General features: G+C 37.2%; 1 protein-coding gene and 1 non-coding gene across 2 annotated transcripts in view; both read left to right on the top strand.

The window, feature by feature from the left end:
- Window positions 1-26,470, top strand: part of Map3k1 (mitogen-activated protein kinase kinase kinase 1) — a 67,285-nt gene that overhangs the window by 38,961 nt on the left and 1,854 nt on the right. Inside the window, exons 3-19 of the mRNA XM_042690895.1 lie at window positions 1,673-1,873; window positions 4,980-5,180; window positions 5,661-5,777; window positions 6,145-6,293; window positions 9,309-9,430; window positions 10,011-10,092; window positions 10,344-10,512; window positions 12,916-13,194; window positions 14,867-14,988; window positions 16,805-16,896; window positions 17,161-17,350; window positions 17,635-18,907; window positions 19,242-19,394; window positions 20,604-20,766; window positions 23,069-23,200; window positions 24,059-24,201; window positions 25,462-25,593. Of these exons, the coding sequence (XP_042546829.1) occupies window positions 1,673-1,873; window positions 4,980-5,180; window positions 5,661-5,777; window positions 6,145-6,293; window positions 9,309-9,430; window positions 10,011-10,092; window positions 10,344-10,512; window positions 12,916-13,194; window positions 14,867-14,988; window positions 16,805-16,896; window positions 17,161-17,350; window positions 17,635-18,907; window positions 19,242-19,394; window positions 20,604-20,766; window positions 23,069-23,200; window positions 24,059-24,201; window positions 25,462-25,593 (3,720 nt within the window). The remainder of the gene's footprint in view (window positions 1-1,672; window positions 1,874-4,979; window positions 5,181-5,660; window positions 5,778-6,144; window positions 6,294-9,308; window positions 9,431-10,010; window positions 10,093-10,343; window positions 10,513-12,915; window positions 13,195-14,866; window positions 14,989-16,804; window positions 16,897-17,160; window positions 17,351-17,634; window positions 18,908-19,241; window positions 19,395-20,603; window positions 20,767-23,068; window positions 23,201-24,058; window positions 24,202-25,461; window positions 25,594-26,470) is intronic.
- On the top strand, window positions 19,527-19,628 carry LOC122117416. The gene has a single exon (XR_006149158.1). It is a non-coding gene; the product is annotated as a small nucleolar RNA U13 (small nucleolar RNA).

Here is a 26,470-nt window from a genome sequence, read left to right as displayed (position 1 = left end):
GTTAAAGAGGTAGATGGCTACTCAGTAGGTATAAGGAACATTTGAATAATTAAAGGTGCTGCTCCATCTCCCAACTCCTTTGAGAAATCACAACACTATGTACAGAGCAGCCAACATTTATCCTTTGTTTCAGAAGAGCTAACGCCCAGTTTTCTAAGGGCTAGTTTTTTTTCCCCACTGCCTTCTTTCCTGCATATACTTGAGTACCTTCTCAGTGAAAATAGAGCAGAAAATGAAAAGGGAAGAGATTAGAATGAGATACATAACATGTATTCCTTAAGATTAATCTGCATTTTATATTTGACAGATTTCAAACAGCCTACTTAGTGAAATAACTTTAAATTTATTTTTATTATGTTTTATGTAAGTTACATCAAAACTTCTTGAAATTTATGAAATAAATTTTCAAATGGGAAACTATAGCTAACGTGATAATTGGGCACTGGTAGCTCATACCTGTAATCCTAGCTAGTCAGGAAGCTGAGATCTTAGGATCACAGTTTGAAGCCAGTCTGGCCAGGAAAGTCAGTGAGATTCTATCTCCAATTAACCACAAGAACAAAAAACAAAAACAGAAGTGGAGCTGTGACTCAAGTGGTAGAAGATTCACCTTAAGCAAGAAAGCTTAGGGACAGTACCCAGGCTGAGTTCAAGCCCCAGTACCAACACACACAACACACACACAACACACACACACCATTTTATGGCTAGATACCCAGTGTGTGAGTTGTTCAGCCCCAGTACTAACACACACATACACACACACACACATACACCCTCCTACACACACCCTCCTAAAGTAATATATGAAGTATTACAAACCATTTTATGGCTATGGCTAGATACCCAGTGTGTGAGTTGTTGAGAAGAGCAATAAGGAATTAGGAAAAGAGAATGTCAGGCTGGTAGAATTCAGGGGCAGGGCAGGGGTGAAGTTATGAAAGGTTAGATTTCAACCAAGTCTTAAAAGATAATGAGTTTTCCTCTTGTGAAATTGTGCTATCTGGGCAAGACTCCTGGCTATAGCACAGTAGTAGAGGGAGGAAGGCCATAAAGGTCTACTAGATTCCAACCGTATTGGGGCTGAAGGTTTGCCTTATATCCACAGCTAAATTAATCTGTTAGCCCTAATAATAAAATATACATGTTTGTATGTTGAGATAAGATAGTCATGCAAACTGCATTTCTGCTAATTAGTTTTTAATCTTCTAGCGTCTTCCAACTTCATTCCATAAATCAGTAGTAGAACTTATGTGACTTTTTCAAATTTATTTACAAACTTGTGGTCATTGATTTTGAATGTAAAGTGAGCTGGGAAATTTGGTAACAGGTAGTACATAAAACTTTACACAATTTAGTATAAATCCTAAAGGACTGGCATTTATGTAAGTAAAAATATTTCTTAACATTATTGACTTAAACTACTAGCAAATAGAATTTGGTCTATTTTCTGATATAATGTATTAAGTTTTGTAACTCAAATCGGTGAGGTGGGAAGAGATGGGGAAGAATGATGAAAGGAGTGACACTGATCAAACTGGCATGGTGAATTGAAACCCCTTTGTTCAGCTGCATAAGTAAGACTAATAAAAACAAAAAGTTTATTTTCTATGATGTCCAGTTATACTTTCATATTTTTAAATATTCAAAATATTGAATACTTTTGATTCAGGTGGTAAAACCAATCCCTATTAAAGGAGATGGATCCGAAATAAATACCTTAGCGGCTGAGTCTCAAGGAGAAGGCCGGGCCAGTGCCACTTCACCAGCCCCCAAGGGCCGACGCAGCCCATCTCCCAGCAGCTCCCCATCAGGTCGTACCGTGAAATCAGAATCTCCAGGAGTAAGGAGAAAGCGAGTTTCCCCAGTGCCTGTAAGTAAACATTTTGACAGACTCGTTTATATCACAGAAATGGTTTTCCAGCCAACTTTTAGTGTGGCACTTTTCAAAGTGTGATCTAAAGACTAATGGAACGTGAGGGGAAGGACTCCTTACTGGGAGTCTACTGGATGAATAGTAGTTCTATGTTAAAACTGATAAATTGTCTGCCTCTTTCACTGCATTAGTAATTTCAGTGGTGGGTAAAGCTGCCAGTGTCTTCACCACAGTTAAGGCTGAGGATAGAATCTGTATACTTCATTATCATGTGTTGGCCTTCAAATTAAGGCAAGAGTTATTTTCATTGAAGAATGCCTTTGTCAAAGAAATAGAAATTAGTTTTCTAAGTCTCAATTGTTACTAACTATGTGCTTGTTACTATTGGGTAAGGAAATGGGAACTGTGTGTAAAGTGTTTCTTCTATACCCCCAAACTCAGTAATTTATTCAAATAAAAACATTAATGCAGATATTAAAAATTGCAAACTAGTAGTCATTTACATAGAACAATATTACTATTTGAAAGAATGACTGACACATGGGTATTTGATAGATATTTTCCTTAAGATGAATTAAATAAGACTATTCCATTTGTGAAAATTTAAAAGATCTCTATAATGTGGTAAGCCAGTATTTTCCAGATGATCAGTATGTGATAAAACAAAATTATCCATAAGATCCATTCAAAATGTAAAATGTATCATCTGGATTTTAAGAAATGATGGGAAAAGATAGTGGCTTTATGAAACCTCTTTTTGGCTGGATATGATAGCTCACATCTGTAATCCCCTCAGAAGGTAGTGATCTTGAGGATGGTGGTTTCAGATTAACCCAGATTTACTAGATTAACTGGTAAAAAGTTTGATTTTATCTCAAAAAAAAAAAAAAAAAAAAAACAAGCGGGGCCAGTTGGTACACATCTATAATCTATGTAGTGTGTGGGAGATGTAGGTAGGAGGATCACCAGTCCTAGCCAAAAACATGAGACTAAAGCAAAAAACAGGCTCAAGTGGTAGAATACCTGCTTACCAAGTACAAAGCACTGAGTTAACCCCAGGACCACCAAAAAACAAAACAAAACCACAAACAGTGGGCCCACTTCTTGGTGCCTTAATAACAAAACAGATATACTCTGTATATGATTTAATATAGAAAAGTAATTCAGCTTGCAACTCAGGTTGTGTTCCTGAGAGACTTGTACAGTGGTGGGAATGCATATTAAACTCCCTTTCCCAGCTTGGATAGCAAATGAGTGAATGGGAAAAGTGATTGAGACAATGACCACATCAAGGACTTTTGGTTTTCCTCAGATTTGAAATTACTAAGCACTTAAATCCTTCTTTTTTAAAGGCACAATTTTGTTACAAATATGATAGTTATCATATAACTCATGAGTAGGAGAACTGAGCAGAGCTCAGCAGGACTTATCTGCTGCCCTTTGCATCTGCTACTGCTAATACCCAAGATATATGTCCCTTGCTTCCTTCTGTCAAAAAAAACCCCACTTCAAATCAAAATAAGTAACTGGAGTTGTTTCTGTACTTAGAAATCAGACCAAGCTTCAATAAATCAACCAACCAGCCTAGTGATTATATTACTAAGAACTTCTATCATACATGCCCAGAGAAGGCAAATGTCTCCCTATAGACAGTTCAGTAATTTTTTTACTCAATTTAGTGTGTAGCCTATAAAAGCAAGCTATTCACTGTGCTAAATCAAAGTTCCCTGAGACTCCTCTGGTTTTGAGTGCTGCCTGATTGATTCATAAATTATTCTTTGTTCAAATTTACTGTTAAGTTTCTTTTCTATAAAGTTTTCCTGTTAACAGCAGTTTCTAACCGAGATTTAGGCAGTGACTAATCTGTTTTCTGTCTCACTATATATTTGCCACTTTGGGACATTTAATATAAATGGAATCATTAATGGGTAGTCTTTTATGACTAGTTTTTTTTTCACTTATTCTCATGGTTCATTATTGTTACAGTATGCATGAGTACTCAATTTTCATTTGCAGAATGGTATTTTTTTGATTCTGTCGATCTATCTAGCTTTCTATAAAAAAGCCCAATTGGGCTGTTACTATTTTTGGTTATTATGGATAATGTTGCTGTGAAGATTTGTATATAAGATTTTGGGTAAACATACATTCAATTTCTCATGGGTTCATACCTAGGTATTGAGTTGCTGGGTGATACCTTAAATATTTTGAAGAATTGCTGTATTGTTTCCCAGAGCAACTGTATTCTTTACATTTACCAAAGAGTTCTGGTGGCTTCATGTTCTTTCCAATTTTATTAACTATTGAGTCCAAGTGTCCAAAGCAACAAGAATTCCCACTGGTATTGATGGGAAGACCAGGTTTTAAGAAAATACGGAATGTGGTAACCACATTCTAACCACTCTAACCACAGGAGTTTTTGCCAATCTCCAGTAAGATATTTTTGGGGGTGTTTTTTTTTTTTTTCATCATCTTTCCTTATCTAATTCTTACATTGTATTTTAGGCCACTTTATTCATGAGTGTTAGTACATAATAGTTAAATACAATTCTAAATTTAGTACTGCCAAATACTGAGAGTTTTTTTTAATAGTACTATCCTATCTCAACACTGCTTATAAACATACTGCTTAATAAAGTAGAAAGTATTAAAATACATTCCAGTAAGATGTTTTAATTGAAGAATCTACGTGAAACTTGGGAAGAGCTTCTACCTACATAGAAGCCAGCAAACTGGATATTTTGTTTTTACCTCTAGACAGTCATTTTGCCTGTTTTTGGTTTTTATTTTCTACACTTTTAATTTTGGTATATTTAATATATTTCAAGGAATTCAGATGTTTATAGAGTAATTTATCAATTACTATATGGTTGTATTTCTCTGCCCCAGTTGTGGGAATGACTAAAATGCTAAAAGTCCTCCCAAGACAAGTTTGTCAGACAGCAACATCTTGCCTGACATTGTTTCATTATACTTTACACACTGGGGTAGTTTTGCAGAATTTATTCTGCCATGTGACTGTTTAGTATGACCTTTTTTGTTGGGTTAGTTTCTTATCAAGAGTGAGAAAGTTACCTAATACAAACCAATATTGTGAATAAAGTTTCAGAGTGGCAGAACCACACCACCCCGAAGAGCCCCTTCACCAGATGGCTTTTCCCCGTACAGCCCCGAGGAGACCAGCCGCCGTGTGAACAAAGTGATGCGGGCTAGGCTTTACTTACTGCAGCAAATAGGACCCAACTCCTTCTTGATTGGAGGCGACAGCCCCGACAATAAATACCGCGTCTTTATTGGGCCACAGGTAGGGTTTGTCACTATTTTACATTTACTAATTCCTATTTACCTATAAGGTTCTTTTTGTTGTTCTGTTCATTCCAGTGTTGGAGATTGAACCCTGGGACTCGGGCATACTATGCAAATGGTCTATTACCAAGCCATATACAAACCTTATACAGTTATTAAACTGAGTACAGTTAATTCCCTTTAGTAAACTAAAGTGAGTTTCATTGTATTTTGGGCTAATAAATATTTTTCCAAGAAGTATTTATGAGGTTTTTACTAGGACAGTACCTTAAGTAGGATAAATTTCATGTACTTACTAAGTTCATTGAAAATAGGTCAGTTCATAGAACTGTCAGTAGATACATATGAGGATAATGAAGATTATAAATTAGAAGAAACTTTAGTAAAATAAACTTACACTATAAAACCAAGTTGTCAGCTTAGAGGTTTTAGTTGAATGAGAGATTTATTAATGCAGCGGTTTTCTCTGGCTCTTCAGAACTGCAGCTGTGGGCGTGGGGCGTTTTGCATTCATCTGCTGTTTGTCATGCTCCGGGTGTTTCAGCTAGAACCGTCAGACCCTATGTTGTGGAGAAAAACTTTAAAGAATTTTGAGGTAATTTTAAAAATAAATGCCATGGGTAAAACTGACAGCAAATTTTTATAGTACATTTACTGAAAATTTTCCTTGAGTACTAAATTTAAATAGATAATTAACATTTTTGAAGGTGTTATAATTTATTGAATGATAAACGTTTTTCCTTCTAAATTGAGAAATAATAACTTTCTATAAAAATAATTGTTCTTTGTAAACTACATATGTTCTTATTTTGAATCTCTTTCTCTTAAATCAGCTTTATTACAAACAGGTACAAATAAATTATCCAACCTCAGCCTCTAAAACTCTTTATTATATATACATATGTATATATATTTATAATTGTGGCTCATTTATCATTGACATTGTCTTTTCCCAATGTTAGGTTGAGAGTTTGTTCCAGAAATATCATAGTAGACGTAGCTCAAGAATCAAAGCTCCATCTCGTAACACCATCCAGAAGTTTGTTTCACGCATGTCCAATTCTCATACATTGTCCTCATCTAGTACTTCTACATCTAGTTCAGAAAACAGGTTAGTATTTTTTAAAGAATTAAGCATTAATGTAGTGTTAACTTTTTAATTTTAGGATGTTAAAATACATATGTGTGTGTATAGTTACATTGCTCAGAATAATTTCACTATTAAATCTTGGCTTTCATATTAAAATTAAGGTTAAAGGTTATTAAAGATCATTTGAGGACATTTTGTTCTAAAAACTTCAACATTGAAGGGCCAGGCTTGGTTGGTTCATGCCTACAATTCCAACTATTTGGTAAGTAGAAGATCTGGAGGATCATGGTTAGAGGCCAGCCTAAGGCAAAATGTTAACAAAACCTTGTCTCAACCAATAAGCTGAGTGTAGCGGTATACATCTGTCATAAGTAGGAGGATCATGGTATGGGTTGGTTTTCAAGGGTCTATACTATCTCCTAGATAGAGCCTTGTATCAGATTCTGTCTGAGAACTAAAGCATGGGGGCATGGCTCAAGTAGTAGAGAAGTTATCTATCAGGTGCTGAGTTCAAATTTCAGTTCCACCAAATAAGTAAATATATAATTTACAGCATTGAAAATGGCACATGAATGTGTATTTTATATGGAAAATCAGGTGGCCGATACAAAATGGTAAGTAGGTACTCCCATTCATTACCTTCCCAAGCACCAGGTACATTATTCTATTCTTACAACAAATGATGAAGTTGAGGGAAAACTGAGAGATAGAAGGAAAGGTCTGCTATTCTTCTGTAAATAATCTATACAGAAGTCAAAATGGTTCTCTGAAACCACTTTCAACTGTAAGATTTTAAATTGCATAATATTGCTACTACTTTCATAGGCATCTTCAGAGAGTCCTCTACCCTGTTTTACCTGTGAGAATATAAGCATGTTCTAAATAGGCCGATAGATTGTAACTAAGAGAAGCAGTAGGGATTAGTCACAGTAGATACTTAAAAATATTCTCAAGCTTTTCATTGCCTAACAATGAATTCACAAACTTGAGTATCTGACAAGAAGCCCAGAATGACAAACGTAAAATTCTTTTCAAGTGACTAATGTTATAGTAATTCATTTGAACTTTATTATATTCCATGGTATTCATTTGAGTGAAAGCATAACCAGAACTTGGGTGTCTAGGCTCCTGACTCAGGACTCATTCTCCTACCCCTTATTTTAACCGTGATCTCAGATCTCTGCCTCCCAAGTATCTGGGATTACAGGCACAAGCTACCAGCACCTGGCTAATTTCCTAAAAATAGTAAGGGATACTTTAGAAGCAGTAATTAAGAGAATTAGGACAAATTGAAAATACTTACCAAATATAATTAATAAAACCTCACCAGAAAATAAATAATAAAACTCCAAAGAGGAACCTGCCCAACTTAGATAGATAAGTCCATGAAACTCTTATCTTCAATTAACCAGCAAAACGCCAGAAATGGAGGTGTGGCTCAAGTGGTAGATTGCCAGTCTTGAGAAAAAGCTAAGCAAGCTGAATGCCAGTGGTTCATGCCTGTAATCCTAGCTATCCAGGAGGCTGATATTGGAGGTTTGAAGCCAGCCCAGGCAGGAAAGGCCATGAGATTCTTATATCTAATAAACTACTCAGAAAAAAACAGAAGTGGCAGTGTGGCTCAAGTGGTAGAGCGCTAGACTTGAGCACAAAGAGGCCTGAGGACAACACTCAGGCCTTGAGTTGAGGGGGGGGGGGGGAAGCAGGAGCACAAGACCCTGAGTTCAAGCCCCAAATACTACACACAATTTAAATTCCCATGTGCATATTAGACAGCTAGGTGGATATGGAGAAGCTCTCATCAGTCCCACGTTGTGTTCAAATTGTTTCCCTGTCTTCTTGCCCTTAATTTTGTGAAAATTGCTTCCCAGAGAAGTAAATGATGCCCAAAAAGCAGGGTGCTGCAAGTGAAGTAATTAAAGTGAAAATTTTAGGGCCTGACACCAGTGGCTTACACCTACAATCCTAGCTTCTCAGGAGGCTGAAGCCAGCTTGGGCAGGAAAATCCATGGACACACTTCTCTCCAATTATCTACCAAAAAGCTGGAGTGGAGCTGTAGCTCAAGTGGTAGAGCACTAGCGTTGTGCAAGAACAGTCAGGGACAAGAGCCCAGGCCCTGAGTTCAAGCCCTAAGACCAACACCAAAGTGGGGGGAAAAGTTTAAGATTTTAGATTTGTTGAAGACAGCATGTCTTTAGCAGTTGAGCATCATTATAGGAAACTGAATCAATCATCTATAATCCAGTACTGAACTCTCTGTACACACTGAACATTAGCTGTTTTTCAATAGCTGGTCTCTTTAGAACCATATACCCTTGGATATCAAGGTTCTGCTAGTTGATATCAATCTAGAAAATTTGCCACCATCTAAAGATTATATTCATGGTAGAAGCAACCCAAATGCCCATTGACAGATGTTTGGATTTTTTTTTTTTTTTAACTGTGAAACCCAGACATTGTGACCTACTTGTAATCCTAGCTACTCAAGAAGCTGAGCTTAGAGTATCAACATTCAAAGCCAATCTAGGCAAATAAAGGCCTTGAAATTATTTCTAATGAATCAACAAAATGCCAGGCTAAAGGTGTGGGTAGAGTACTAGCCATGAGTAAGCAGCAAGTCAGTAGTGTAAGACTCCTAATTTAAGCCCTAATACCAGCACAAAAAGAAAAAAATGAAAAAGAGCTAAGTATAATGCTATACATCTTTAATGCCAGCATTTGAGGTGCTGAAGAAGGATCTCAAGTTTTAGGGGTACAACTCTCTTTGACAGATTATAAGTTATATGTTGATTGGATTTATAGAAAGACACACTATATTCATTCCCATGATATACAGATATACCGTATGTGAATCTGATTAAAGTTACTATGTTTTAATAGGAGATCCAAGTATCCTGCAAAATAATAGAAGACACTCTTAAACAAGAATTTCTAATTTATGTATTCAGATTGTAAAGAATGATAGTTCTGATTAGCATATGGTGTAAATCTGTCTTACATTCTTTTGTACTTAGTATTTTTGCTTCCCTTTACAGCATAAAAGATGAGGAGGAGCAGATGTGTCCCATTTGCTTATTGGGCATGCTTGATGAGGAAAGTCTTACAGTATGTGAAGATGGCTGTAGGAACAAGCTGCACCACCACTGCATGTCAATCTGTAGGTGACTTCTTCTCCCTGTACTCACTCAACAGAGTTACTCTCTAGCTAACTACCATGCTTAGGATTGTAACATGGCTTCTGGGGAGATCAGTGAGAGCAGGGGAAAAAGTCTCTCTATGGCGTAGGTAAAGTTTTCAACAAATTGGAGTTGGATCTTTTAGGAAATAATTTATGTGAGCAAAGAAATCCATGTAGTGTGATCCACATGGAAATGGAAGGCATGCACAGAGTATAAAAAAGTTCCAACCTGGAAAGTGTACATAGTGGGGGAGAAAGAAGAGGAAGACTTGGGCAGGCTGTACAGAAAAGGGAATGTCAAAGCAAGTCTTAGAATATATGACCCGGCCAGGTAATCAAGTGAGGCAGAACATTTTGAAAGACAATAAGCTAAGTGTGTGCTGTCATAACTAGTAAAAACAGGATTTGTAAAACATACAAGTATAAGAATAATTTAACCTGCTGTTTGCCTGCTCTCAGATTAATGTTTTATCAGTCAGCTAACCCTTATGAACAGTGTGACATAAAATACTTATGTTAAACATTTACATTTTGTAAGATTTTATTTTTAATTTTTCAGGGGCAGAAGAATGTAGAAGAAATAGAGAACCTTTAATATGTCCCCTTTGTAGGTCTAAATGGAGATCCCATGATTTCTACAGGTAATTATTTTGAATTCACTGCATATATATGCATATATATGTTTAATTTTAAAAAGTAAAATGCTCTCTAGCTGGGCATGGTGGTGCATACTTGTAATCTCAGCACTTGGGAGGTGGAACCAAGAGAATTGTATGTGAAGACCATACCAGGCTACAAAGCAAAACTGTCTCAAAACAGAAATGCAATTCCCAAATTGCAGTTGAAATCTGTTAATGTTTTTAGGAAGCTTTTTGTTTGTTTTTTTTTTCAGCCATGAGTTGTCAAGCCCCGTGGATTCCCCTTCTTCCCTGCGAACAGTACAGCAGCAGACTTTGGCTGGATCACAAAGAAGGACTCAAGAGAGCAATTTTAACCTTACTCATTATGGAACTCAGCAGATCCCTCCTGCTTATAAAGATTTAGCTGAGCCGTGGATTCAGGTAAGTAGTTCTGGTTTTCATTGTCAAGAAACTTACAGAAATATCAGTTTGTGTCTGTCCCCTGGCAGACACAAACTGTGTCTGTCCCCTGGCAGACACAAACTATGTCTGTCCCCTGTCCTCAGTAGTTTATATTGAAGGCTTTTGTTTACCTTTATCATGACTCTTAGTCCACTAACAATTTTAATTTTACTTTTGGCATTAATATTTTCCTGCTTACTATACAGCTTAAGCTTCAAACATCCTTCAGAATTTCTCATCTCATCTCTAGAAACATTTCTTCCTGAACAAACATAAAAGAAAGAAACTGGAATTCTTCAGTGCTTTTTCCAATATTTAATCCCCATTCTTACCAGCAAATTCTGCCATGCTTCTTATTTACTACCACTTAAACAGTTTCTCATTTCTGCATCTCAAGAGCTCTTGGCTGAGAGGATAGCTAAAACAAATATGATATTTACCTTGTATTAGGCATTCTTGTTTGTAAAGTCAAGTTTACATTTTTTTAACTCTTTTCATCCTTATTACATAGAAGTTGAGCTGGATGTTTGCTTTATAATGATTTTCTTGGTTGCTGTTTAGTGTGTTAGTTTAGTGTGTTACTTTAAGATCCAGTAAACAGCAGTGATGTAAAATTGTTTTGATAGTCTATTAAAGTGATATTAAATGCTATTAAATTCATGAATAGATGCATTAATTCACTAAGCATCTCTCTCATCAGAATTTCCTTTTTAACTTTTTGTGACCTTTATAGTACAACAGCTTTGGAATTCGCTATTTCAACATGTTGTGACCATTATGAATCTTATAAAAATCCCCAAAATATGGACCTCTTAGTTCTTTTATCTAGTTTATAAATGTCACTTTATGTGGGCCCTCACCTGCTTCTTCAGGAATCTTTTACTCTTGATCTGGTTCTGAGCTATTAGCTGTTACTCTTTTAAAACCGTGGTCTATATTTTCTTTACTCAAGCTTTAATTTGAGCTATCATATAAGGAATTGGAATATCAGGTAAAACAATTAATTCTTGAGGACTGCGGGGCTGGCCCAAATAGTAGTAGCACTTGCCTGGCAAGTGTGGGTTCTGAGTTCAAACCTCAGTACCCCAATCCAGGAAGGAAAATCTATTATAGGGATAGTGTTTTATTCTCCTTTGTGGTCCCTTTATATCAAAATACATATAAATAGGTGATCATTTGTTTTCCCCAGACTTACTTATTCATAAATACTTGACATTTTTTCACATAATAACTTATCTTTGATAGTGAGCTTGCTTTTAGATAATTGACCCATAATGTCAATACTGTTTTTCTTTAGAGATTCTGAGGCTTTTCAGACCTGGTAGTGAAGGCTGTAACAGTGTATACATTATTCTGGGTACAACTTTGTCCTTTGCTGGTTTTTATTTATTTTTGTTTTTTAGGGGTTTTTGTTTGTTTCCATACTGGATTTTGAACACAGGGCCTGGGCTGTCCCTTAGCTTTTTGACTTGCTACTTTTATACAGACTTCTTTTTCTGTAGTTCTTTTTACCTCATCGTAGCCTCACCTATTTTTTATCCTTTTGAATAAAATCAAATAAATATATGCTAGCAGTAAGTACCACTGTCACTCTGAGGGAAGTATTAATCCATGTCTTAAAACCTCACTTTAGTGCCTGTCTTGATTTGGCTTTGGTTTGTTTTGTTTTTCCAATCCTGGGCTTGAACTCAGGGCCTGGGTGCTATCCTCAAGCCTCTTTGTGCTCAAGGCTAACACTACCACTTGAGCCATAGTGCCACTTCCTGCTTTTTCTGAGTGGCTTATTGGAGATAAGAGTCTTAACGGAGTTTTCTACTCAGGTTGGCTTTGAACCTCAGCCATCAGATATCAGCCTCCTGAATAGCTAGGATTACAGGCATGAGCCACTGGCACCTGGTGTTGATTTGGTTCTTGATTTTTCTCTTGAACTATCCTAATAGGAATGTGGATTTGAAAGATTTTTATTTTGTGTGTGTGTGTAGTGGGATTTGAACTCATGGTATACTTGCATTAGTAGGCACTCTGGCCCTTGAGCCAGACCTCTTGGCCTTTTTGCTCTAGTTATTTTTTTGGATAAGGTCTTGTGTTTTTGCCTGGAGCCAGTTTGGGACCATAATTCCTTCTACCTGCGTCTCCCAATAACTGGGATCAAGATACATACTCCACCACTCCTAGTTTTTTGCTAAAATGAGGTTTTGCCAATTTTTCCCAGGCTGGCTTTGAACCACAATCCTCCTGTTGTTCATCTCCTGAGTAGCTGGGATTATGGCCAGGCATATACCACCATACCTGGCCCAATTTTTCTTCAATAATCAAAAAATTGTACTTAATATTATAGTATGGGTTCATTCATTTCTCTTCACATGTGTTTGTTTTATATAGGTGTTCGGAATGGAACTCGTTGGCTGCTTATTTTCTAGAAACTGGAATGTAAGAGAAATGGCCCTCAGGCGCCTCTCCCATGACGTTAGTGGGGCCCTGCTGTTGGCGAATGGGGAGAGCACTGGAAGTTCTGGGAGCAGTGGTGGAGGCAGCCCAAGTGCTGGAGCCTTCAGCGGATCTTCCCAGACCAGCATCTCAGGAGACGTAGTGGAGGCATGCTGCAGTGTCTTGTCAATAGTCTGTGCTGACCCTGTCTACAAAGTGTATGTTGCTGCTTTAGTAAGTAGCTTTATTTCCTAACCATATCCTTATGGTTATCCTATAGACTATTATTTTTTAATATTCAGTAAGGCAGCAATTGTTCATGGTGATGTATGCCTATAATCCCAGCACTCAGAAGGCTGAGGGATGAGTATTACGAGTTTGAAGCTAGCCAGAGCTAAATACTGACAAACAGAAGGTACTATAAAGCTACTTGGGCTGGGAAGGTGGCTCAGTGGTAGAGTTTGAATTCTACTGATTTTAGTCTTTTCAGGTTATCTAAGGTACTGTTTGCTTTTTTCCCTTCAAGTAACAGTGTCTTGATATTCATGTTTCCCTCAGCAGGTTTCTCATACATGACTAAAAATATATTATGGGACAGTAAAGTTAAATTTAAAATGTTTTGATATTGTGTTGACTTTAAGGATAATTTATGTTTAATAAAAATTTTGCTTAATTTTAATAAACATTAAAATTCAGAAGACTTTCAGAGAAGAGGGTTCAGTGTCAGATACAGGTTTTTTTGTTTTGTTTTTTTTTTTTGTTTGTTTTTGTTCTTGTTTTTTTTTTGGGGGGGGGGGTCTGGTCCTGGGGCCTGAACTCTGGGCCTGGGCACTGTCCCTCAGTTCTTCAGCTCAAGGCTAGCGCTCTACCACTTGAACCACAGCACCACTTCCGGGTTTTTTTCTTTTTGCTTATGTGGTGCTGAGGAATCGAACCCAGGGCCTCATGCATGCAAGGCAAGCGCTCTACCACTGAGCCACCTTCCCAGTCCTCAGACACAGTTTTTTTTGGTCTACCTTTCTTAAATGGAATAGTGATGTAGAGTTAGAGACTAATTTTACCTCAATTGTGAGTGTATCTCTTTCTAGACCACATTTCCTCAACATTGACCCTATTGTCCTTGGCCACATAATATTTGGTCAGAGACAGGTGGAACCACAGTGCTGTCTTGTGCACTGTAGGATATTTAACAGCATGCATGGCTTCTGTACATTAGATACCAAAAACAAATCTTTCCCTACCTTACCTATACAGTCCCCCCCATCATGACAACTAAGGGTGTCTCCTTGCACTGCCAAATAGTCCTTGGCATTCAAAATTAGCCCCACTGCAGAATCACGGCTTTAGAATAATTCTATCTAGTCTAATGCCAAAATTCCATCTCTTCTTGCAGTCTTTTATTCTGATCCATGTCCTAACAGTTGGAACTCATGAATCTTCAGGAGAAATTTAGCATGATGGCTCTGAACACAGTTTTGGGGCCAGAATGAGTAACTTCAGAAATTATCATCACAACTAGAACATATGAATAACATACTAGATAAACTAAAACAAATGTAGGCAATTAGTATATAGAGCACATTGGGGAATCCTTGATTCAAATCCTAGGCTTCCCATTTGCAAGCAGTACAACTTTAGAAAAAACTAAGATTTCTTAAACTTTAGTTTACTCACCTACAAAATAATTCAAATACTTATTTACTTGTTAGATTTTGGTGTATATTTTAGAACCCCCTAATCATAATGCTTATCACATTGTAAAAAGTCATTGTTTCTTATTGCTTTGATTACCACTGCTTTTGTTAGAATCCTACTCCTATCACTATTTATTTGATTGCTCAGATTAAACTCTGTCTCTCATGTTTTATAAACATAGTTAAACTGACCTTTAGTTTTTTCTCCTCAGAAAACATTGAGAGCCATGCTGGTATATACTCCTTGCCACAGTTTGGCAGAAAGAATCAAACTTCAGAGACTTCTCCGACCAGTTGTTGACACCATCCTAGTCAAGTGTGCAGATGCCAATAGGTAAGACCTTTTTGATGGAACCCATTTGAAACTGTGTGGTACTAAAAGTTCCTAGCACCAAGCCTATTATTTGATACATATTTAATCAATGAATCTTTGAAAACTGTTCTCTTATGTGAGATTTGAAATTAAAATATAGCACTTAACGCTCTTAAGAGCTAGAGAAAAAGAAAGCAAAGCCAGACTATCAAACTGAATGGACCTGTACTTCTTTGTATAGTGATTGTTTCTCTTAAATAATATTCTTAATCTGAAGTCCAGTTGATAAGAATACTAGTTGGTACATATCTCCAAAAGGTATAATCTTATTGTAGTGAGGAGTCAATCATCTTATACCTCCTCATGCCTTATCTGGATCAAAAAATGGCCCCATTACATTATTTTCAGTATAATAGTATTTTACTGTAGCTATGACTTTTTTTTAAAGTTTCATATATTCCTGTTGTCCTTGAAAATTGACATGAATTAAGAATAATCCAACCTGGAGAAAAAGGTATGAAGTGTTAGGTGTTGAGACAGTACAAATGATCACAGCCATGCTTTTGTGACCAAGGTTTCTTGTGCTCACCCCTTTCATGAAGTAAAGAAAACAGTCACTTCATTTACTAAATATAGCAATTTAGATTCACAATTATCATCTCTTACATACTAGCAGATCCTGAGTGGCAAAAAGTATGAATTCTCCCTTGGTTTCACTTTATCTCCAAGTTATATGAATTAGCTACAGAATCTCAAAAATCAGGTCCCTTGCTTTGACTAGTTTCTTTATCATAGTCTTTGTTTTGTTCACATACTTCTTTTCCTACATAAGCCTACAAATTTAAAGTACTGGAGATTTTTCATGTTGCTTAAACAAAATAGTATAGCTGGAAAATTAACAAACTTGATAAATGACATTTTTCAATGTCAGGGTAGGTAATTTCCTGCGAATTTCACTGTGGATACAGCATATGTTGTATTTCTCACCTTACAAAACTCTAAAATTAAGTTGAGTACCTAGGTAATTGCTTGGGTGATTAAAACCATAAGAAATATTGTAAAGATACTTGGAGAATGTAAAGGCTTGGGTGGCATGGGTGGTTTGTTTTGCTTTCGTGTGCTTAGCATCAAACCCAGAGCCTTTTACTTAACAAGCATATACTATTGAACTACAACCTAGCTCCAAAGTTTGTTTATAAACTCAGGCCCTCATTTTGTTTTATCCAGGTGGGCCTGGAACCACTGTCCTCTTGCCTACAACCCAAGAGTAGCTTGGATTATATGCATGTACTACCCAACACAGCCAGACTTGAAGAGATTCCTAAAGTTCAAAAATAAAAATGTCAGAATCAGCTTGCTTTTTTTCAGTACTAGGGATTTAACCCAGGGCCTTAGGCATGCTAATAAGCAAGTACTCTACCATTTGGGCCACACCCCCAAGCCTCAAAAACTCTTAACTTTACTTGGGCTGGCCTTAAACTTGTGATCTTTTAGACTCCACATTCTAAGTAGCTAGAATTAGAGACATGTGCTGTGATGCCCAGGTACATTCTTTTTGTTTTAACAAGACACAGTAATGAAAAGTCTTTTGCCATGGTTCAATATTTAAATCACTTCTTGTTGCCTACAAGGTAGTACTAAAGATACTGTGCTTAACATAGATGATAGGTTCAACTTCTTACTAACTTAGACCTAATAATAAATATTAACAGTAATTTTAAAAAGAAATTTTAAAATGTTACTTTCCACTTTCTCACCAGGTTTTATATTCCTATTCTGACATCAGTGATACTTTATCCTAGTGCGAGAATTGATGTTGCTTTATTTTCATTTTTAGCCGCACAAGTCAACTGTCCATATCAACACTTTTGGAGTTGTGCAAAGGGCAAGCAGGAGAATTGGCAGTTGGTAGAGAGATACTTAAAGCTGGTAATAATTTTTTACTTAAAATTAATGTAGCATGTTAAGATTTTCCTAGCCTTCTAATCTTACAATCTCTCATGGGACTATTACAGTATTTTGAAATAATTTTATAAATTGATTCACTCAATTAGATTGAATTGATTCACTCATTAGAAGTATGAATAGCAAATTCTGTAATCCAGATTATTTTTGTTGACCTTATCATTGAATCATATTTTGTTTTATATGTTCATGTCACTATTTTTCCATCCTTTATTTTTACTTTTGTAGGATCCATTGGTATTGGTGGTGTTGATTATGTCTTAAGTTGTATTCTTGGAAACCAAACTGAATCAAACAACTGGCAAGAACTCCTGGGCCGTCTTTGTCTTATAGATAGACTATTGTTGGAATTTCCTGCTGAATTTTATCCTCATATTGTCAGTACTGATGTATCACAAGCTGAGCCTGTTGAAATCAGGTGATTTATCTTCTGTAAATATCTAACTTTCCTCTTGCCCACTACACAACCTCTCTGAGAATGACATATTTTGGGTTTATGAAAGAGTTAGAGAACATAGATAAATTACTAATAATTAGTATTTGATTAACATAGAACCTGAAGTCTAGGCTATTTAATTTAAAATTTATGGATGCTTTATTGTGCAATATATTTTGAAGTGTATATACTATAAATTGTTTTAAATTGGCATATGTTTTTCAGTAATACAACTTGTAATTGGACGTGATTTTTTTTTTTTTCAGGTATAAGAAGCTGCTGTCCCTTTTAACGTTTGCTTTGCAGTCTATTGATAATTCCCACTCCATGGTGGGAAAGCTATCTCGAAGGATATATTTGAGTTCTGCAAGAATGGTTACTGCAGTACCCAATGTGTTTTCAAAACTGTTAGAAATGCTTAGTGTCTCCAGTTCCACTCACTTCACCAGGATGCGTCGTCGTTTGATGGCTATTGCTGATGAGGTGGAAATTGCTGAGGCCATCCAGTTGGGACTAGAAGACACTTTGGATGGTCAACAGGACAGCTATTTGCAGGCATCTGCCCCTAACAGCTATCCAGAGGACAGTTCCCTTGAGCACACAGTCCATTTAGAGAAAACTGGAAAAGGATTACATGCTACAAGTTTAAGTGCCAGTTCAGAGGACATTTCTGACAGACTGACAAGCATTTCAGTAGGACTTCCTAGTTCAGCCACAACAGAACAACCAAAGCCTGTGGTTCAAACAAAAGGCAGACCCCACAGTCAGTGTTTGAACTCCCCTCCTTTATCTTCTCATTCTCATTTAATGTTCCCAACTGCATCAACCCCATCTTCATCTGCCCCATCAGTACCAGCTGGCTCTGTAACAGATGTCTCTAAACATAGACCTCAGGGATTTGTTCCCTGCAAAATATCTTCTGCATCTCCTCAAACACAGCGCAAATTTTCTCTACAATTCCAGAGGAACTATTCTGAAAGCAAAGACTTAGAGAAACTCTCCCCAATCTTCACTCAATCAAGACCTTTACCCTCCAGTAACATACACAGGCCAAAGCCATCTCGACCTACGCCAGGTAACACAAATAAACAGGGAGATGCCTCCAAAAGTAGTATGACACTTGATCTGAATAGTACTTCCAAATGTGATGACAGCTTTGGCAGTAGCAACAACAGCAGTAGTGCTGTTATACCAAGTGAAGAGACAGTGTTCACCCCAGTAGAGGAGAAATGCAGATTAGATGTCAATACAGAGCTCAACTCCAGTATCGAGGACCTTCTTGAAGCATCTATGCCTTCAAGTGACACAACTGTTACTTTTAAGTCAGAAGTTGCTGTACTGTCTCCTGAGAAGGCAGAAAATGATGATACCTACAAAGATGATGTGAATCATAATCAAAAGTGCAAAGAAAAAATGGAAGCTGAAGAAGAAGAAGCTTTAGCAATTGCCATGGCAATGTCAGCGTCTCAGGATGCCCTCCCCATAGTTCCTCAGCTACAGGTTGAAAATGGAGAAGACATCATCATTATTCAACAGGACGTAAGTATAGTCATTAACAGATTAAGGAATTTCTTTGGACTATGTTATCATAAAGCTAATCGATAAGTGTTGCTTTTAAGATGAGATGAATTAATCAGTGCAGGCAAGTTTTACAATAATTTTGTATCATTTAAGTAACAGTACAACTGACCTATTTCACAGACAGTTCTGGTTGATTCCCAAGTTTGTTACTTCTACATTATACATCAATTGCCAACACCATTCATTCAGAAGTTAAGTTTGTAAGTAATTTAGGAAAATACACCAAGAGTAGTATTTTGCCAGACTTTCACAAAATCTTTAACAGTAAAAATTGCTATTATTTCATATGTAGACACCAGAGACTCTTCCAGGACATACCAAAGCAAAACAACCTTATAGAGAAGATACTGAATGGCTGAAAGGTCAGCAGATAGGCCTTGGAGCATTTTCTTCTTGTTATCAGGCACAAGATGTGGGAACTGGAACTTTAATGGCTGTTAAACAGGTAACTATCTAGTGAGTGCATAAGTGAAGATAATTATTCAAATATAAAATGAAAAATATAATTAAAAGGATAATGGATATGCCTATGCTTGTGTGAGAAAACTAAGTTTAGGTAGACATTGCCTAAGAGTTGAGTTTTCGGTTCATAAGCGGGATGATTGGGTTTTCACACGCTTGCGTGGCATGTGCCTCCCTCTAAACCTTGTTACAATGTGGACACATTACTTGTCTGACATTAAAAAAAAGTTGAGGCATAATTATTGTGAGCTTCAATATCAAGGAATACCACATAGCCATTTGGTTTTTTTATTTTTGCTTTTTATAGTTAGTCGAAATAGCATTTCATTCCTTTCAGCAATATGCTGGTACAATGCCATCTTCCTTCTGTGGTTTACTGTCTATAATGACCATGCTTGTTAAAATGTGAAAAAAAATTAGGGTTTTATTTATTTATTTATTTAGGTAGGTTGTGGGGCTTGAACTCTGGGCCTGGGCGCTGTCCTTGAGCTCTTCAGCTCAAAGATAACACTCTACCACTTGAGCCACAGCGCCACTTCCAGTTTTCGGATGGTTTATTAGAGATAAGAGTTTCACGGATTTTTCTGCCTGGGCTGGCTTTGAACCACGATCTTCAGATCTCAGCCTCCTAAGTAGCTAGGATTACAGGCATGAGCCACTAGTGCCTGGCAAAAGAGTTTATTTTTAATATCCACAGGACAGTATATTGGAAACAAACTTTACAACTTCGGGCAGGGAGAGGGGAGTGGATAGGAGTGTGGGAGCTGGGGGAGAGAGGGGATAGTGGGACAACAACAAGGAAAGGAAGGGGTAACAATGAACTACAAGTAATGCACTCATTGCCTTACTCATGTAACTGTCACCCCCACATACAACAGCTTTACAATAAAATAAAATTTTAAAAAATCATACTGAACTTTGTCTGTAACTGAGCATGGAAAAATGCATGTATCTTTTTATATATCTTTTTGTATGTATATCATTTTCCTAACATTTCACTGTTTATTTAACTTGTATTGTTACTGTATTCTTGGTGTTTTGTTTCTTAAATTGAAGCACACTGCATCCATGAGCATAACATGTTAACATGCTGTTAACATAGAAACTAATGTATGAGTTCATTTTAGATGAGGTTGTTCACAAAACACAAAGAGAAACCTCAGAATTCAGTTTTGTGACTTTATTGAAACAGGTAACATATGTGAGAAACACATCTTCTGAGCAGGAAGAAGTAGTAGAAGCACTGAGAGAGGAGATAAGAATGATGAGCCATCTGAATCATCCAAACATCATTAGGATGTTGGGAGCCACATGTGAAAAGAGCAATTACAATCTCTTCATTGAATGGATGGCAGGTATGCTGGTGTTTGAAATTGTCAATAGTAGTATGTGGATTTGGCTTTCTGCTACCCAATTTAGAAAAACAATTTTAAAAAAATATTTGGGTTTCTAAAAGCAAATTGTTCCTCTAGCATACTAGTATAAACTAAAAATTGTCTTTAAATATAGTAAAATACTTCCTCTACCTGTTAAATCTTTCCCATTTCTTTTTATTGGGGGGGAGGGAGTTGTAATACTGGAGACTGCATTTTAAATAGTTTATAAGAATTTTTTAGAGGGCTGGGAAGGTGGCTCAGTGGTAGAGTGCTTGGCTTGTATGCATGAGGCCCTGGGTTCGATTCTTCAGCACAACGTAAGCAGAAAAAGCCAGAAGTGGCGCTGTAGCTCAAGTAGTAGAGTGCTAGCTTTGAGCTGAAGAGCTGACAGACAGTACCCAGGCCCGAAATTCAGGCTCTATGACCGACAAAAAAAAAGAATTTTTTATTTTTGGTCATGTATAAGATCCTATATTTTCCCAAATGGCTCTCACTATGTAGACAGATTTAAGAAGCATTTTCACATGATATAATAATAAAAATTGCCAGCAGCCATGGCTCATGCCTATAATCCAAGATAACCATGATCAAGGCAGCCTGGGCAGGAAAGCCCATGAGACTCTTCTTCAGTAAACTGTTCAGAAAGAGCTATAAGTGGTGCTGTGGTTCAAATGGTAGAACACTAGCCTTCAGCAAAGAAGCTCAGGGGTAGAGCCCAGGCCCAGAGTTCAAACCCCAGGACTGGCAAAAAAAAAAAAAATTAATAAACTAATTAATTATCTTAACAAAGTAAGCATAATGGGGCATAGTTGTAATCCTAGCACTCGGAAGGCTGAGGCTTGAGGATCAAGAGTTTGTCCATCTTGGGTACATAGAGACACCGTCTCAAAAAATAAAAGTTAAATTAAGGTATAATGCAAAAACCTTACTAAGATAAACTAGCACTGCCCCAAGGACTTGAACAAGGACTAAGTTTGATTTTTTTTTTTGTATGCAGTATATGCAATAAAATGATTCAGTATATGATGGATAAAGTTTTAGTGAGTTGTTTTTTGTTGGGGGGGGGATCCGGTCGTGGGGCCTGAACTCTGGGCCTGGGGGCTGTCCCTCAGCTCTTCAGCTCAAGGCTAGCGCTCTACCACTTGAGCCACAGTGCCACTTCCGGCTTTTTTTTTTTTTAATTTTTGCTTATGTGGTGCTGAGGAATTGAACCCAGGGCCTCAGGCATGCAAGGCAAGCACTCTACCACAGAGCCACCTTCCCAGCTCTTTAGTGAGTTTTTTAGATTAATGTTATTTAAGAGTAAATTTCTGTTTACCCTTAGTTGTTAAGTCCATGTACCTGTTGAAGATCTTTATAGGTTGACTATTATAAACCCTTTTAAATAGAGCTTGTTGAATTTGACTTATCCCAGTCAGAGGTAGTACACGTAGGATATAAAACCTAATTCTAGGCCTTCTAGATCCTCCCCGTATTCTTTACCTTTTGTTAAATTACCTGTTGGCATTGTTTACTTATGTCAATAATAAAAGTATTTTGTTTGTTTTAATTGAGAAGACAAAGGAGTGAAATATTCCAATAAGAATTGTTAACTTTTAGGGCTGGGAAGGTGGCTCAGTGGTAGAGTGCTTGCCTTGCATGCCTGAGGCCCTGGGTTCGATTCCTCAGCACCACATAAGCAAAAAGAAAAAAGCCAGAAGTGGTGCTGTGGCTCAAGTGGTAGAGTGCTAGCCTTGAGCTGAAGAGCTGAGGGACAGCGCCCAGGCCCAGCATTCAGGCCCCACGACCAGACCCAAAAAAAACAAACAAACAAACAAAAAAAAGAATTGTTAACTTTTAAAGCTTTTGAAATTCAAGACTCTAGTGAACTAATTTCATGAATGCTCTGTAAAAATGTCTCCTAGCCATGCACCAGTGGCTCACGCCTGTAATCCTAGCTACTCAGGAGGCTGAGATCTGAGGATCACAGTTCAAAGCCTGCCCAGGCAGGAAAGTCCGTGAGTCTGGTATCTCCAATAAACCACTAGAAAACCAGAAGTGGAGCTGTGGCTCAAGTGGTAGAGCGCTTGCCTTGAGCTTTGTAGGTACCTATAGGTGTGCGCCATGCTCATCTTCTGATTGATAAATTTTTCCATGATACAGGAAATCATTTTTACTTCTAAGGTAGAATTCAGCATTTCAAATACAAATTCAAGCGCAGGTAATACAATTTAAGATACAAGCTATCTCAATTTTGACCCAAGCTGAGGATAACTAGTACTGTTTGTATTTGATCTTTCAGGAGGATCTGTAGCTCATCTCCTGAGTAAATATGGAGCTTTCAAGGAATCTGTGGTTATTAACTATACTGAACAGTTACTTCGTGGTCTTTCATATCTGCATGAAAATCAGATCATTCACAGAGATGTCAAAGGTAAGAATTCTTTTAATTATTTTCTAGTGACAAAAAATGTAATTTTAAAAACTTAAATTTGGTTGAGAGTTCCTAATTCTAAACTACAGTATTATTTCCTTGAAAAGTTCAAGCCACTAGAACTAAAAGGACCCTTAAGCATATTAATCTGCCTTTCTTACTTTATAGAGCAGTGTATTCAATAGAACAAAGCCTGTGACTTTCCTGCAGTTTTACCACTATCTGATAGCAAGAAGTGTTAGTCCAGGTCTCCACTAATTCCATAACTTGCCTTCATGAAGTTACTGACTCTCTATTCCTGATTTTATTGGAGTAATTGAGCTACCATAAACTTTTGTTAAGAAAAAGTCTTGTCAAATCTTTTGCAGTTCAGTTTATTTTTATTAGGGATACTTTGGTTTTCTGTCATCATTTTCTTTAGCTAGTACTTGACATAGTATATTGAAGCAAACAGTGTTAAAGGATTAGGGTTTTTTTAAGCTTTTAATTATGAAATGAATGTTTGAGCTGGTCTAGATTAAGGAGTTTCAACAAAATTTTGTCTTAATGTGTAAAATTGGAATTTTGAAGATTTTGTTGAAAATCATTATATTGACGGTTTCAGTAGTTACTCTCTATATGCCTTATGACTTTGCATTTCAGACTTTGCCTGAAGTATAGGTATTACCTGCACTAGAGACCTGCCCATCCTTAGCAGTGATGAAGAGAACTGAGAATATAGTAGCTTTCTCTGAACTTTTAATATGTGGCCCACTTCTTCCTTCATCATTGCCCGGTCTCATAAGTGGAACTTTACTAGGTTTTAATCTTCCTTATTTTTTTTTAACATACAAGATTATTTGCTATTTCTTTTGACAGGTGCCAATTTGCTAATTGACAGCACAGGTCAGAGGCTGAGAATTGCAGACTTTGGAGCAGCAGCCAGGTTGGCATCAAAAGGAACTGGTGCAGGAGAGTTTCAGGGACAGTTACTTGGGACAATTGCATTTATGGCACCTGAGGTGAGAAGTAGCTTTGAATAGGAAAGAAAATATCTTGAGTTCCCTGTGACATCATTGTACCAAATTATATCACAGTGGTATCAAGTATGTAATTACAAATTGTCTGTGGCTATAAAATTAGCTTTCATAGTATCCTATATTTCAAACCCTTATTCCTAGCTTTCCCATCCTCATCTTGATAAAATTCTAAAAGTTATGTTTTGTTTTGTTAGTACTAGGATTCCAACTCAGTGCTTCTCACTTGCTGAGCAGGTGCTCTTCCACCGACCCACGCCTCACTTAAAAGATGATTTTAAAAGATTTGCTGAGGGACTGGGAAGGTGGCTCAGTGGTAGAGCACTTGCCTTGCATGCATGAGGCCCTGGGTTTGATTCCTCAGCATCATATAAGAAAAAAGAAAAAAGCTGGAAGTGGCACTGTGGCTCAAGTGGTAGAGCGCTAGCCTTGAGCTGAAGAGCTAAGGGACAGGGCCCAGGGTTCAAGCCCCACGACTGGACTCTCCCCCCCCCCCCCCCCCAAAAAAAAAAAAAAAAGATTTGCTGAAAGGCTACTTCTAGCAAAGAACTGTGGAGTAGTTTACAGTAGTTTTATAGTAAACCCAAAAGACACATAATAGAAATATTTAAAATGTACCTTGTAGGATGGGCACTGGTGACTCACACCTGTAAATCCTAGATACTCAGTAGGCTGAGATCTAAGGATCACAGCCCAGACAGGAAAGGCTGTGACACTCTTATCTCCAATAAACTTCCAAAACAAAAAACAAAAAACTGGAAGTGGAGCTGTGGCTCAAGTAGTAGAGTACTAGCTTTGAGCAAAAAAGCTCAGGGACAGCACCCCGGCCCTTTTGTCCAAGCCCACATACTGGCACACAGGTGCACACATACACACACACACACACACACACACACACACACACACACACACACGTGCACAATTTGCTTGTTTTTCTAAAGGAGGTGAGCCCCTAAAGGGAGGTTTTATCAGCACTGGAAGTTTTAACAGAACCTTGCTCCTATGAACTCTGCCCTCTTGTGTCCCTTGTTCTTCAAAGGGAATGCTTTCGAATTCTGTGATGTTTATTTTTATGTCACATGAGTAATTAAGATTCTTAAAGAGATATAGGGCCTTCCAAATAATTGCTGTTGATGCCATTGCTTTTTGTTTTGCTCTGAAGTAAAAAAAATAGAATCTATAATTATAAGATGGCTTTCTCCTTTTTAAACAGTAATATTTTCAAATTAACTTTGCTTTATTTAGGTACTAAGAGGTCAGCAATATGGCAGGAGCTGTGATGTGTGGAGTGTTGGCTGTGCTATTATAGAAATGGCTTGTGCAAAACCGCCTTGGAATGCAGAAAAACATTCCAATCATCTTGCTTTGATATTTAAGGTAATTGTGAAATAAAATTTACTTCTCTGTGCTGAAATTTGGCAGGTGTCAAATTTTTGTGTGTTCTTCTTATCAACTTAGCATAAGCTATCTTGAAATAAATAAATGTGTAATCTCCAGAAATTTATACAGCATTGTTACTGCTTGTGGCATTTGCAGACAGTTCTCACCATTCCAAGTAGTTTACAGTCTATAAACCCTTTAAAACCACTAAATTAGCAAATACTGAATCATTGCTTATGGGTTGTATGTATGTATGTATCTATCTTTCTATAAACATACATATATGTACATGCTTTGTATATTTTACACAATTCAGAAATTCCTTTAAAGCAGTTTTACTATTTTCTGTATTTGTTTCACACTATATACTAAATCTTGTACTTTGTGACCGCCCCCAAATCCACTATCTGCAGTTCCATTATAGGAAAGTGTAATTGGAGATGTTTAGCTTTTGAATGTACATGTGATTATGGTTATACGCATGGGCTTGAACTCATACAGAAATCTCACATTTTCTCACTTGTAAGAAGAGTGTAATAATAGCCCCTACTTCCTGGATATGGCTTCAACAGGATTATCTGTGGGCCCCTCCCCGCCAGGTCCTCCTTCATTTCTCTCAACACATAACTTGCTCAGTCACTTCTCTTAACTGTTATTCATTTTCATTAATGCTCTCTTGCTCCATGTTTCCATATTTCCCATGGTTCAGATTCTGACTTCCATGAAGGCTCACAGGCCAGTGCTGTGAACTCTACCTGGGTGTTGCCTTACCCATAGCTACTATTTCCCTATTACTCTGAATGCATGCCTGCATCTGATATTTCCTCTTATGAAGTCTCCTAGTTGGGTTCTTGTCTTACCTCTGAGATCCATT

The sequence above is a fragment of the Dipodomys spectabilis genome, unplaced genomic scaffold (assembly GCF_019054845.1).
Source record: "Dipodomys spectabilis isolate Male_0828 unplaced genomic scaffold, ASM1905484v1 ptg000140l, whole genome shotgun sequence".
NCBI lineage: Eukaryota > Metazoa > Chordata > Mammalia > Rodentia > Heteromyidae > Dipodomys > Dipodomys spectabilis.
The sequence above is the reverse complement of the archived record's forward strand: the minus strand, read 5'-3'. Positions and strand labels throughout refer to the sequence as shown.